Source organism: Neopsephotus bourkii, unplaced genomic scaffold (assembly GCF_033783945.1).
Source record: "Neopsephotus bourkii isolate Nb327-2 ecotype Australia unplaced genomic scaffold, CSIRO-AGI_Nbou_v1 NB_414, whole genome shotgun sequence".
NCBI classification, from domain to species: Eukaryota; Metazoa; Chordata; class Aves; order Psittaciformes; family Psittacidae; genus Neopsephotus; species Neopsephotus bourkii.
This window is the reverse complement of record NW_026900918.1, coordinates 1,246,947-1,260,474: the sequence shown is the minus strand read 5'-3', so window position 1 is coordinate 1,260,474 and position 13,528 is coordinate 1,246,947. Positions and strand designations below refer to the sequence as shown.

Sequence of the window (13,528 nt, the reverse complement as noted above, 5' to 3'; positions counted from 1 at the left end):
TCCACTCCCCTTCCCTGGTGCAGCTGATCCCAAAACAAGCAGAGCTGGAACCTTTCCAAAAGGCTCCGTGCTCCTGGTGCGAGTGGAAACTCTTCATTTAACTCCCAGAAGAGGAAGCTGCTCTTTAAGCCAGGGAGGGAATTTCTCTCTGCAGAACACGAATGCTGAGAAAGCTTTTGATCTCCAGGCTGAGCTAGCGAAGGGCTCCGAATCGCTGTGGTGGTTGTGTTCCCTGAGCCCCGGATTGCGCTCCTGTGTGCATGGGGGTTCTGGGGCAAAGACCTGCAGCCCAGCGGGCTGTGGGGCTGCGATGGGGGGGGTCATACGGCTGCGATGGGGCCCGTGGGCTCCTCCGAGGTGCACCCAAGCAGATGGCGCTGCTGCTGCGTGCGTCCCCCAGCGCCCGGGGCTGTCGGGGCAGGCGGTTTCCTGGAACCGGATCCTCGGCCTCGGCAGAGCCGCCTCTGCCACTGCCGCCCGTAGCCATGGACCTGCGAGCGGAGCTCCTCAAGTCCATCTGGTACGCGTTCACCGCCCTGGACGTGGAGAAGAGCGGCAAGGTCTCCAAATCCCAGCTCAAGGTGAGCTCCCGGTGGGACTCGGAGGGCTCCGGCGGCTGGGCGGTGGGTGAGGAGCAGAGCAGGTCCGGGGATGCTGTGCATCGCCCCTGGGGTTCCATGGAGGGACTGTTAAATGTTAAGATTGATAAGACCTTGCTGTTAGCTCCACGCTGGGTTTGACGGCGTTTGCTGCTCTGTCCTGTTTCCCTTAACGAAAAAAAGAAAGGGGGGGGGGGAGGAGAGTTAATGCTCAAGTGTATTTTCTAGGTGAAAATGAGAAGTTTAATTTTTAGTTGTTTTTAGTTGTTTTCAGCTGCCTTCAGTTTCTTACGCTCTTTATGGCCAACTAACAGCCCAGATTGGGTTTATGTTTTCTTGCTTGCTGGAGCAGCCGCGTTTGTGCTTCCTGTTCAGCCAGCCGGTTGGGAGGTAGAGGCAGCCTGATTTTAAGCTGAGCCTCCTCAGTGGGCTGGCCAGCAATAACACACAGTGTTAAAGAAACCTCTGCTTTCCCCTGTCCTGCACCCCCTCAGAGGGCTCCTGCATTCAGCCCTTCTTCAAGCTGTCATGGCTTTAAGAACCTTTTCCTCTGCCTCCAGGACAGGCTCTGGGTGACTCTGTCGGGATGCACCTTGGCTGCGATGATGGTTACTGATTTGTAGGTTCTTTTTCCCTTCACAAATGATGGGACTGCTCTTTTTCTTTTGCTGCTGAGTAAACGTCCCCGTGTGGTTCTTAGGCTGGTGCTGGGGTGGGAAACGCTGGTTGGGGCTGCGATGCGGAGGAAAAACCTGAGCTAGAAACATGCAAAACACGGGGAGCTGTTGAGTCAGGACTTGGCAGCCGCTGCCTGTCTGTGAGAGGAGTTATGAAATGTTCAAAGAAACCTCTTTTCCTCTGTTCCCTATACTTCATAGGGCTTCCCCCAGGACACACTGTAGGGAAGATGCTGGGCTTGGTGGGCAGGGCATGTTTTGCCCCAAAATGAGGAGTTTTGTTCGCAGGGATCTGCAGGAGAAGCAGTAGGAGCTGGGCTGAGAGCCTTCAGCTGCTCCCCAGAACCATGTGCCCGTGCGAGCCACAGGCACCTACTTAAAGCTGGAGAAATAGTTCAAGGAATTAGGGAAAATCCCAAAGCAGGCCAGAGCCTATTTCCCCTTGCTAATCCCAGAGAGGGGCTGTTGTGCTCCCCTCACAGCATCCCCTGCACCCAGGCTTTGGGTGCTAAGCCCAGCCCAGGCGCTGCTGGCCCCGAACACGTGCAGCACTTGTCTGTGGGATCTTTATCAGCAGCGACAGCACGGAGGCCACAGAGACCCGAATCTGAACAGCAGTTTCTCAGGGAGCTTGGGCAGGGGGGACAAGAGCTGCAGAGCCTCATGTAGGGGATCTGGGGGGCCGGGCTGGTGTCTCCACAGTGGCTTTGCCCAGGGGGATGTTTTAGAGGGGAAAGAAGATTCACCCCTTGCTGGTTTTCATCCGCCTTCAGCAATGGCAGGGGATGGTGGCAGGGGAGGTTTAGATGGAGCTGAGGAACAATTCCTGCCCCAGAGGGTGCTCAGGCATTGGAACAGGCTGCCCAGGGCAGGGCTGCAGGCACCGTCCCTGCAAGTGTTCACACAGCGTGGAGACGAGGCCTCAGTGCCATGGGTTAGGGGTGGCCTTGGCAGTGCTGGGGTAAGGGTTGGACTGGATGGGATTAAAGGGCTTTCCCAACCCAGTTGATTCTATGGTTCTATGACTCCATGTTTCTATGACAAAGATCAACTCTGGATAACTTTCCACTCCCTTTTGAGTCCAGGGAGAGCTCCTTTGCATCCCATTACTGCCAAATGGTGGCTTGGGTTTGCTCCAGCCTACACAAGCCTGCACTGGGGTTTCTGTTCATTCCATGCAGAAGAAATCCAGGGTCTCACAGGTCTGTTAAAGCCACAGTGGCCATGTCCCCTCCAAACTCCTCCCAGGCTCTGCTCTGTTCCCTCACCCATGAAGGGTCTTGAAGAAAGGTGGGAGAAGTGCTGGTGTTCACAACACTTGCACATCAGAAACAAACCCAGCCCCAGGAGCTGGGGTGGGATTTGGTGGTGGAGGAGCAGCAAATGGAGCCTGGCACTGAACAACACCAGCCTCTCTCCAGCACAAGTCAGTTTGTCAGCATTTCAAAGCCATAGGTTGAGCAGTTGAGTTCTTTGCATGGACACTCCCATGCGAGGAAGCGTGTGCAGATGTGTAGGTGTGTGTCTGCACAGGAAGGAAAGACAGTTGTGGTTGAGTGCTACACAGCAAGCAGTGTCGGGCAGCGCTGTTCCCAGCACGGGCACACACCAGCCCTGCTCTTGGACAGGAGTTTATCCTCTCTCTCTGTGCCTTCACATCCTCCCTGGCCAAGCTGGTGGAGCTACACCCGGTCTCCAGGGATGCTAGCTGGGATGTGGGATGCAGGATGCTGCTCTCACTGAGTCCTTTGAGGCAGCCTGAGCATTGTCCTGGTGCTTCTCAGCACCTCTGTTCTGCTCCTGCTCATGTTGTGGAGGATTAGGAGCGGTTTGCTCCATCCAGGAGCTTGGTCTGCTGAGGCAAAGCCCTTGGGAGAGGAGAGGAAGGGGCAGGGGGACAGGCAAGTGGTTTAAATGAAGAGCTGCCTGTCAGGGAGTACAAATGGCTCTTGGCACAGGCCAGTGGGTCCCAGTTTGGCCAGCAACAGGTCTGAGAGCAGCTCATCCATTCAGGCAAAGGGAAAAGCCTTTCCCAAGGTCTGGAGCTGATGGTCCCAGCTCTCAGCTTGAGCTGATAGGGTGCTGAGGCAGCAGCCCCACTTGTGTCCTCCTCACTGCTGCTCAAGGGACCCTCGCTGCTGACAAAGGCATGCAGTGGGGGACCCCTGCACCCCCAGCTCTGAGTAAGCTTTGGTTTTCTCTGCAGGGCTGGTCTGCTTGCACTTGGGGAAACTGAGGCAGCAGCCACAGTCCCTGGGTGGTGCAGGAGCTCCGATCCCCCCTGCTCCTGCCTGCACAGGGAGCCAGGTTCCAGCCTGAAATGTCACCCCAAGCCCTGGCATCACCCCCAACACCTTCCATGAGGGTGAAGAATGGCGCGGCCGTTCTCCATCTGCATCAGATCTGTGCAGAGGGATGGGAATGGGATGTGATGGGGAGCATGAGAGCACAGGAGAGGTTGGAGAACAGTATTGGGGCTGGTGGTCAGAGGGAGCTGGGATGCCCAGGGGTGTCAGGCAGACCTCTGCACACCCCCTGCATGGAAAGGCTGTGCCAGAAAGCTGCTCTCAGAGCATCCCTCTCCTTCTCCCTGCTGTTATTTTCCCTTCCTAGCCCCCATTTCAGAACCCAGCCGGGGGCTAGGGTGGTTTCCCACCTCTCCTCCCTATGCGGGGTTTGGGCAGCCCTGGCTCCCACCATCACCCCACCATCAGCCCTTCCCTCCCTGCCCCAGGGATGTGGATCCTGTAGGAATCAGAAAGGGATTCTGTAGGTGATGGAGCAGAGGGGGTGAGGGTCACAGCATGCTGGGATGGATGGAGGGGCTCGGGGTGCTGGCTGTGGCCCAGGGACACATGCGACAGCTCCCAGGGCTTTTTGGGGTTCTGTGAGAGGAAGTGTGAGCGATGGGGATGAGGCCCAGCATTGCAAATGCAGAACAGGATGCGATTCCCAAACTTTCAGTCCATCCTGATGGATTTGTTCATTGTCCTGGAGGATGCCCAGTGCTTTCCACCCCTGCGTGGACCCTGGGGCTGCACTGAACTCCAAAGGGCTCAGCCATAGCAGCAGCAGCAGTGCTCAGGGCTACAGCGGGCTCAGTGTTTGAGGTGAGGGTGGAGCTCTGCTGATAGCATCAGTCCAGGGGGGTGAAGAAGAGAAAGAAAATCTGGTTGAGCAAGAACCATTTCCAGCTGCAGCAGCGCGTGGCCTCTGGTGCCTCCTCTTCTGCAGCAAGGAAGCTTCCAGCTCGGGAGGAGCAGGGATGCTGCACACCAGCTCCCAGCCCCTCTCCTACAACCATGGAATCGATGGGTTAGAAAAGAGCTTTAAGCTCATCGAGTCCAACTGTTCCCCAGCACTGCTAAGGCTACTACTAGCCCATGGCACTGGTCTTGAACCCTTGGCAAGCTGCACCTGCAGATCCTGCAAGCCATCCCTGCCAACCCTCATTGGGATGCTCATTTACCATCTCCTGCTTGCTGGGAGGTAAAGACAAGGAGACAACCGCCTGCCTGGTATGACAAGCTGGATATGCTGGTGCTGTTCATGGGCAGCCTGGCTCCAGTGTGGGCTTTCCAGCACATGGCAAATCTGGGAGCTTCAGAACGTGCTTTGCCTTGAGAGAGAAGCTGTGGCTGCCCCATCCCTGGCAGTGCTCAAGGCCAGGTTGGACACAGGGGCTTGGAGCAAGCTGCTCCAGTGGAAGGGGTCCCTGCCCGTGGCAGGGGATTGGAACTGGATGAGCTTTAAGGTCCCTTCCAACACAAGCCAGTCTGGCATTCTGGGATTCATCTCTGTGTCCTTCTGTACCCCACTGGCACGTAACAGCTGGGGCCAGGCTGGCTGCTGTCATTAGTTGTATTGTTGAGAAATCAGAAAGTGCAGCTGCCAAACAGCTTGGCTCGGGGTGGCTTATCATCTTTTCTAGATCAAAACATGTCCTGTTTGCTCTGTAACGTTTGTAACAGCCTTGAAAAAAACACCAACACAAACTTCCCCATGTGCTAAGAAATGAATGTGAAAAAATCCTCAATTTGTGCCTGTTTCTAACTCATTCTGTAAGGTGTACACTTGGGAATGTAAAGCCGTCTCCCTGCCAAACCCAAAGCACGGTCCCCGGGTGGTTTGTGGCACTGGGGGGATGTGCTGGGGTTGTTCACCTTCTCCCCATCCCCACTGCTCACACAGGTGCTGTCTCACAACCTGTACACGGTGCTGTGCATCCCCCATGACCCCGTGGCGCTGGAAGAGCATTTCCGTGACGATGACGACGGGCCGGTGTCCAGCCAGGGTTACATGCCCTACCTCAACAAGTACATCCTGGATAAGGTGAGCCCTGCTGGGTGCTGCCAGCTCTGCTCCCATGGCTCCTCTCCCCTCTGCTCCTGGAGACCCCATGTCTTGATATCTGCAAAAGGGATACAGGAAGCTGGGAACATTCAGGTGAATGCAAAGCCAAGTGAGAAATGTTTGACGCTCAACGTCTCCTTGGCAAGGATGAAGTCAGCCGTTTCCGTCAAGGCTCTGGATGCAGGTGCATCTCTGCCCACACTTCCTATAGGGCTCGGAGACAGAACTCAACCCCTTTTTCCTCTCCACCCCTGTTCAAATCTGAGCTGTGACCTCATTCGGCAAAGGGGAGAAGGGGGAGGACGACGTGCCAGGGCAGGAGCAGAGGTTGGGGTGGGCAGGGGCTTTCTCCCTTCTTCCCACATGGCTCAAAGGCACCTTTGTTTGGTGAAGGAGAGACTTTGTGCCTGCGTGGAGAAGAAAAATGACTGACAGCTTTCTTCCACTGCGTGCTAGAAAGAAGAGGGGGCTGGAGCTGGGTGCAGTAACCCTTCCCTCCCTGCTGCTTCCCCAGGCTGGTCCCTGGGCTGGTCTTTGTCTTGCCCTGAACTGCTCAGGACCTGCCCAGCCTGGTCCAGGGACACTGATCTCAGCTGCAGGGATCTGATCTGCAGTGGATGAGGGCAAAGCCTTCCCCAGCACCCTCTGCCCAGGGAAGAGAGCTGCACAAGGTCAGCCCAGCCCCATCTCCCTGCCACAGAGCGGTGAAATCCTTCCAGTTTCCCAGGTCGTTCTCTGGGAGATGAGCATTAAAGCCTCTTCTGGTTTTGCCGTAGCTAATAAAATCCGAGGCAGCATGAGAAGGGGAAGTGGGTTTTCCTTGTAAGAGGGGCTTTCAGCTTGCTGCCACCTAAAGGTATTTCCCCAGCTCTGCTACAGGCTGTGGTTTGTCCTCGTGTTGGCAGCACACTGGGATGGAGGAACCAGATGCAGCCAGGCTCCTGCTGGTGCTCCAAAGCTGGGCCATGCTGCAGCAGTCCTGTAGCATCTTCTCTATCAGCCAGGACACCTTGCTTACCTGGGCAAGGGGCCTGTGCTAGGGATGTGTAGTCTGGCATCATGGGGCAGTGCCCTCTTACACTCTAGTTATGGGTCTAGAGGAGATTTCAGGTGTGAGGGTTTCTTCCCTCCTCCATTTCCTCCCCAGAAGCCCCCTCCACAGCCCTGCAGCACCAGCTCACCCCTGACTCCTGCCTGCAGGTGGTGGAAGGTGCTTTTGTCAAAGAGAACTTTGATGAGCTCTGCTGGACCTTGACAGCAAAGAAGAATTACAAGCCTGACCGGAACGGGAATAGCGTCGTGTCCCACCAGGATGCCTTCAAGCTCTGGTGCCTCTTCAACTTTCTGTCTGAAGACAAATACCCTCTCGTCATGGTGCCAGACGAGGTAGGACCTTCCTCTTCCCCCTCCTCATCCCCAGCCTCCCTGGGCTGTGTGTGCTGGCAGAGCCCCGGTTGGGTTTGACACATCCCGCTATCGCTTCCTGGCATGTCCCACCACATCCTGCAAGATGTGGTGCTCCCGGGTGACAGCAAGCAGGGGAGCGGTGGGAGGAGGGGGGTGTCTGCGCTGTCAGCCCCCAGCTATGCCCATGGACACCCCCATTTGCCCAGGATTCCCTTGGGAGCAGCTGGGATGACCCCTCCAAAATGCTGAAGCCTCTCACATACGGATGTCTTGGACAATGGGGGAGTCCATCTTGTTCTTGCATCATCCAAGCCTACAACAAGCTCTTTTGCCTGCTGTGAAGTGAATGTGCCAGGTTTCAGAGCCCCAACCCAAGCAGCATCCACAGCTCAGCTCCTCCTCGGGCTGGTCCCATGCTTAAAGCCCGTCCATCCCACCCAAGGGCTGAGCTGAGCGTGGTGCTAGAAGAGGACTCCTGATTTTTATGAGGGTAAAGAGAAGATGATGAGAAAACCTTCTAATCTGGCACAGTGGGTGCTTGCTCCATGACACTGCTGTCAGGCTGGATGGGGTTCTACAGCCTGTGCCACCACGAAGGCAGGGGCAGAGCAGACCTGGTTGTCCCTCTCCCTGCCACCAGCCACCCAAACCCCATCCAACGTCCAGCGGGTTAAGAGTGAGGTACCCAGGAGCAGCAAAGCATCTGGCAGTAACCTCCAAATGCCACCCAAATCCCACCCAAATCTCCAAATCCCACCTGGCATTTGGAGCAGGAGGAGGTCAGCTGAAACCCCCATGAGAAGCCTCAGCAGGAGGAGCTGAGCTGGGCAAGCAGCTGCTCTCAGCTTCTAGCCCCTGAACCAACTGAGCTCAGCAGAAAAGCCAGAGAAAAGGGAAAAGGAGACAAGAGCAGCAGCGCTGCGCAGCTGAGGGAGGGCGACCGCACTTCCTGCCCCGGGAGAGGCGCTTCCTGTTCCCCAGCCCATGACACACTGAATCATCCTTCTGCTCACGGGGCTCAGCTTGAAATAAAAAGAGGAAAACCAGAAATCATATTAAATTCTTGCCCTTCTGCTACTTGGATGATGGAAAAGATGCAGTGGGTGATGGGACACTGCTGTGCTCCAGCATTCTGCTTGGCTCTCTGCAGCCACCACCCTCCTTGGGCCCTGGGTGGTGGGTAGAGAGGAGCTAGCAGCAAAAGATATCACAGAATCACAGAACCATGGAATGGTTTGAGCTGGAAGGGACCTTAAAGCTCCTCCAGCTCCAACCCCTGCCACGGGCAGGGACCCCTTCCACTGCAGCAGCTTGCTCCAAGCCCCTGTGTCCAACCTGGCCTTGAGCACTGCCAGGGATGGGGCAGCCACAGCTTCTCTGGGCACCCTGTGCCAGCGCCTCAGCACCCTCACAGGGAAGAGCTTCTGCCTAAGAGCTCAGCTCAGTCTCCCCTCGGGCAGGTTCAAGCCATTCCCCCTGGCCTGTCCCTACAGGCCCTGACAGAGTCCCTCTCCAGCATCCTTGACCTCAAACTGAACTAAGTCTTCCCAATATTGTGTCAACCACATTAGCTCTTCTTTAAAGCAATGTATTTACAGTTTCAAAGCAATGCTCATCTCCTCCATAGAGTCCTTCCCTTCCCTCAGTGTTCTTTTGACCTCAGGTGGAAAACAGAGCAGTGCTGAGGTCAGGACCATGGTCTGGGACACCAGCCTTGCAGGCTGGGTTGCAGGGACAGCAGTGTTGGTCTCCTCTCCCTCAGACACTTGACTTCTGCAACCAAATAAGCTAAAACCATTTCAGTCTAGTGGATAAAAGGAGAAACCTCCCAGCAGTGGTTAAGTTTTATCCCAATCACAGATTGCTTTGGGTTGGAAGGACCTTAAGAACATCCAGTTCCAACCCCCTGCCATGGGCAGGGACACCTCACACTAGACCATGTCACCCAAGGCTCTGTCCAGCCTGGCCTTGAGAAAGGTCAACCTGCCTTGGCCATGACCATTGACCATCACAGGGGGTGATGGCTCTGGGGTAAGGGTCCTGCATCTCCAGGCAGGAGACAGATGTGGTCTTGGGCTCTGCAGAGTGACTCAGTGGGGTAGGACAGCGCTCACTTCTCGCTGTCGCTGCGCTCCCCATCCCCACAGGTGGAGTACCTGCTGAAGAAGATCTGCACGGCCATGAACGTGGAGCTGAGCTCCTGCGAGCTGGATGAGTGCCTGTGCCAGGAGCCGCAGGGGCAGGGCGGGCTCACTGTCTGGCAGTTCCTGGACATGGTGAACTCGGGGCGGTTCCTGCGCGGCATTGAGCAGGAGGCCGTGAGCATGGCCATAGAGGAGGTGTACCAGGAGGTCATCGAGGATGTGCTCAAACAGGCAAGGAACCCCCACGTACTGGGGTACAAACCCTGCCTTGCTCCCACACTGGTTTTAATGCCTGTGTCTCTCGGGCGCAGGGCTACCTCTGGAAGAAGGGCCAGCTGAGGAGGAACTGGTCGGAGCGGTGGTTCACTCTGAAGCCCAGTGTCCTGTCCTACTACATGAGTGAGGAACGGAAGGAGAAGAAGGGGAGCATCGCGCTGGACAAGCACTGCTGCGTGGAGGTACAGCAGCACAGGAAGGGGAACCCCAGAGTACACAGTCTCACATCTATGAGCATGGGAGAGCCAGTCCTGTGGCTGAAGAAAGTGGGGATAAGGTGGGGTACGGGGGGGTAACACCGTCCTGTGTCCTGTCCCTGCAGGTCCTGCCTGACCGGGATGGGAAGAGGTGCATGTTCTGTGTGAAGACCCCATCCCGCACCTATGAGATGAGCGCCTCCGACACCCGGCAGCGCCAGGAGTGGACACTAGGTCCATGTCCCCCCTAATGCCCCCTCCCCAGCTTCCCCGGGCCCCCTCCATGTCCGCGCTGACCATCCCCTTCCCTCCCCAGCCATCCAGACAGCCATCCGGCTGCAGGCTGAGGGCAAGAAATCCCTGCACAAAGACCTGAAGCAGAAGCGCCGGGAGCAGCGGGAGCAGAGGGAGCAGCGCAAGGCAGCCAAGGAGGAGGAGACGCAGCGGCTCAAGCAGCTCCAGGAGGAGAAGGAGAGGAAGCTGCAGGAGCTGGAGCTGCTCAAGGAGGCCCAGCGGCAGGCGGAGATGCTCCTGCAGGAGGAGGAGCAGCGGCGGAGGCAGCAGCATGAGGAGATGCAGAGGACCCTGGAGATCCAGCTGCGGGAGGCTGAGCAGGCGAGTGCATCCCCGTGGGGTGTCCTGCCACAGGGCTGCGGTGCTCATGGGGGGGGTGCTTCCATCCCCTTCCCTTCCCATGGCAGCAGGGCGTTTGGAGGAGCTTCTAGGAGCATGTCCAGGTCTTGTAACAGTGCTGCTGCCACCTCTAGGAACCCCAGGGGCTGATATGACCTGGGATGAGGGACAGAGGGGTCAGTGCCTCCATGCATGAGATACCTGAGGAGCAGGAGATAAGGACAACCTGCCCCAGGATGTACAAAGCTGGGGGGCAGGTGAGAGGTGAGCACTAGTGCTGGGGTGGCCAAGGAGCCCATTTCTGACCTTGCAGCCAGCACTGGCTCCAAATCATAGACTCATCTAGGTTGGAAAAGACCTCGGAGATCATCAAGTCCAACCATGATGCAGTGTGTCTCCTCAGCAGGGAGACATCTTTGCTTCAGAGTTCTCTCTATGGGCTTTTCTGGTGCAGGAGAAGTCTGTCCCCATCCACCCAGGGATGTCAGGATAAAGGGGTCTTGGGGATGGTGGCAATGGCTCTGGAGCTGCCGGTGCTGAGGGCTCCTGTTCCTGCCACAGGCTCGCGCCTCCATGCAGGCAGAGATGGTGCTGAAGGAGGCAGAGGCAGAGCGTCAGCGCAAGCGCATCCTGGAGCTGGAGGACATGCAGGAGCGCCTGCAGGAGGCCCTGCAGCAGGAGGTGAAAGCGCGGCAGGATGAGGAGTCTGTGAGATACGCGCAGGCCAGGTAGGACCAGGGCATCTCTGCTCCTCCTCAACCAGCCCCGCTCCAAGGGCTGAGCATGGGGACACGCTCCCCTGGGCAATGCGATGCTCCCTGGGGTACTGGGGCATGCTGGTGACTTCCCAGTATGCGAGAATGGGGGAAGCTGGTGGAAGAAGTGGTACAGGGACTGCCTCACCTCTTTCTCTTTGTTGACAGGCTGCTGGCTGAGGAGGAGGAGAAGCTGAAGCAGCTGATGAAGCTGAAGGAGGAGCAAGAGGAATATATCATCAAAACTCAGCGGGAGAAGCAAGTCCTCAAGCAAGAGATGGAGAACAAGAACAAGTGCCTGGAAGAGGCACAGAAGCAGCTGGAAGAAGTGAGACTGAACAGGCAGCGGGTGGACCAGGACTTCATGGTGAGCATCACATCAGTGCCACATCCCTTCCATGCTGTGAGCCCTGGGGGACTTCCCAGCCCTTCCCAAGTCACCTCCACACTGAGGGGGGCTCAGCAGCTCTGGGGACCAAGCTGGCATTGCCCCGGGGGCTTTCTGAGCTCTGCCATGTGGAGCCATGGGATGGTTCAGTGGCTGAGACAGGACAACATGCTTCCCAACCCAGGGAGACAATGTGAGTGCCCAGAGGAGTGTTGACAGTGGGAGTGTGCGGGGGGAAGGATTCGAGGGGGAGCAGAAGGCCTAGAGGAGGGTGAGCTCGGTCTCCATCCCAGAGGGAGCCTCCAATCCTGCTTAGTCAGGGATGCTCCTGCACATGGTCCTGGGTCAGGGGCTGTCAGGGCTGGCTCATCCCTCTCCTCCATCCCCTCGCAGGCAGCCCAGAGGAAGCTGCGCCAGGCCAGCACCAACGTCAAGCACTGGAATGTCCAGATGAACCGGCTGATGCACCCCATTGGGCCGGGAGGTAAGGCATGGACCATCACACCCACCCTGCCCTCCTCAGCACAGCCATGGGGCAGGAGCCCAGTCTCCCACCCATCCTCCCCGCTCTGGGGATATCCAGGGCTGGAAGAAACCCCATCTTTCAGAGATACCCCACCACCTCTGGCAAGGAGACACCCCACAAGACTCCTTAGTTGAAAGGTCAATTTGGACCCTGGGTAAAGCAAACCCTCTTTCTCTCCATGTCCAGACAAGCGTACAAACGTGAGTGGAGGCGGCTTCGCTGGCTACCAACCCCTCCTCTCCCACAAAGATTCCTCCCTCAAACTCAAGCAGAAAGTGGAGGATAAAGGCAGCGACCCCACAAAGGACATCGGCAAGGAAAACGTGAGCAATGGTGGGAACAGCAGCGTGCTGCCATCTCCAGATGTGGACACCATGGCCACAGAGCCCAGCAACTAGCCTGGAGGATGGCAGAGCCCAGTGGGGAGCTGCAGGGCACAGCACATCTCTCTGAGCAGACACAGTCAACACAGCCATCTCTGGATGGAGACAAGTGGGGACCAGCACAGAGCCTAGAGATGACTACACAGGAGGCAGAGATGCTCCCATTTTCTTCAGGAAGGGCTGCAGCCACCACAGGCCAGGAGGCTCAGCCCCATGTTGGAGGCTCAGACAGTCCCATGTTGGGGAGAAGGCAGCAGAGCCGTCTCCTCAGGGCTGCCCTGGTGTGGGACTCGGACTCAGCTCCCCAGACTCTGGTTTCTACCATGCCTAGAAGAAAAAGCCACCAGTGGGTCTGGACAATGTGGCCCAGTTCCCCCTTGGTTTCCCCCAGCAACCCTTCTGCATCGCCCAGTGTGCCCATGGGTGCATGGCTCTGCAACAGGAAGCCTTGGCAGGCTGAGAGGTACCTTCTGACCACGGCACAGAAGGGCTGCAGTGTCTTTAACTACCACGTGCATACCCTGAAGGTGGTTCTTAGTCACTGCATAGGTATTAGGAGAAACCAACAAGCAATAAAGCTTTTGGAGCTGCTGCCCTGCAGGCTTTCTTCCCCACACATCTGTGGCCCTGCAGGCACCAGACCTCCCTCCTTGGCACTCCTGGGGCTTTGATTCCCACTGTAGAAAAGAGCCCACTAAAAGGAATGAGACACCAGCCACGGTAAGAGGCTCCACCAGTAGATTTGGGCTTGGTCAGGAGGGACACAGACTCGTGAACTGGTTGTAGATATGAACTACACTGGGCTGCAGGACTGGCACAGGGGTAATGTCTTGGGGGGAAAACAGCTCTACATGATTAACTGAGTGCTTGTATAGGAAGGTAACAGTGTTCTGGGCCACGTTTGGGTCTTTGCCCTTGCACGGCAGGACTCCCTGTTTCAGGAGTCTTGGGACAGGATGTGGTCCGAGGCAATAGCAAGGACTGCCAGGGCCCATCGGAACCAGCAGCTGGTGGATGTGGCAGCAACGCCGGCCTGGCCTGGCTCCTCCAGCTCATTTGCTCCTCAAAAACCTAAGAATAAAAGCCAAGTCTGCTGGCAAACCTCCCTGCATGGAAAAAACCCACCCATGCCAACACTGGGGTTAGTTTTTCCAAGCTCCTGTGTTTAAATACAGTCCCATTCACCTGCA

General features: G+C 56.9%; 1 protein-coding gene across 1 annotated transcript; it reads left to right on the top strand.

Annotated features, from left to right (window-relative positions):
- The first annotated feature begins 321 nt into the window (after nt 1-321).
- Nucleotides 322-13,528, top strand: DEF6 (DEF6 guanine nucleotide exchange factor). The gene is made up of 11 exons (XM_061349456.1): nt 322-581; nt 5,468-5,608; nt 6,830-7,015; nt 9,184-9,411; nt 9,492-9,638; nt 9,779-9,887; nt 9,970-10,268; nt 10,848-11,014; nt 11,210-11,408; nt 11,823-11,913; nt 12,142-13,528. The coding sequence occupies exons 1-11, from the start codon at nt 372-374 to the stop codon at nt 12,351-12,353; spliced, it is 1,989 nt and encodes a 662-aa protein (XP_061205440.1). The 5' UTR covers nt 322-371; the 3' UTR covers nt 12,354-13,528.

What these genes read in the sequence shown, in the direction of transcription:
- DEF6 (XM_061349456.1), top strand. Translation starts at nt 372, where the DNA reads ATGGCGCTGCTGCTGCGTGCGTCCCCCAGCGCCCGGGGCTGTCGGGGC. An exon ending in TCTCCAAATCCCAGCTCAAG is followed by an intron (nt 582 to 5,467) that starts GTGAGCTCCCGG and finishes CTGCTCACACAG; the next exon opens with GTGCTGTCTCACAACCTGTA. An exon ending in GCGCCAGGAGTGGACACTAG is followed by an intron (nt 9,888 to 9,969) that starts GTCCATGTCCCC and finishes TTCCCTCCCCAG; the next exon opens with CCATCCAGACAGCCATCCGG.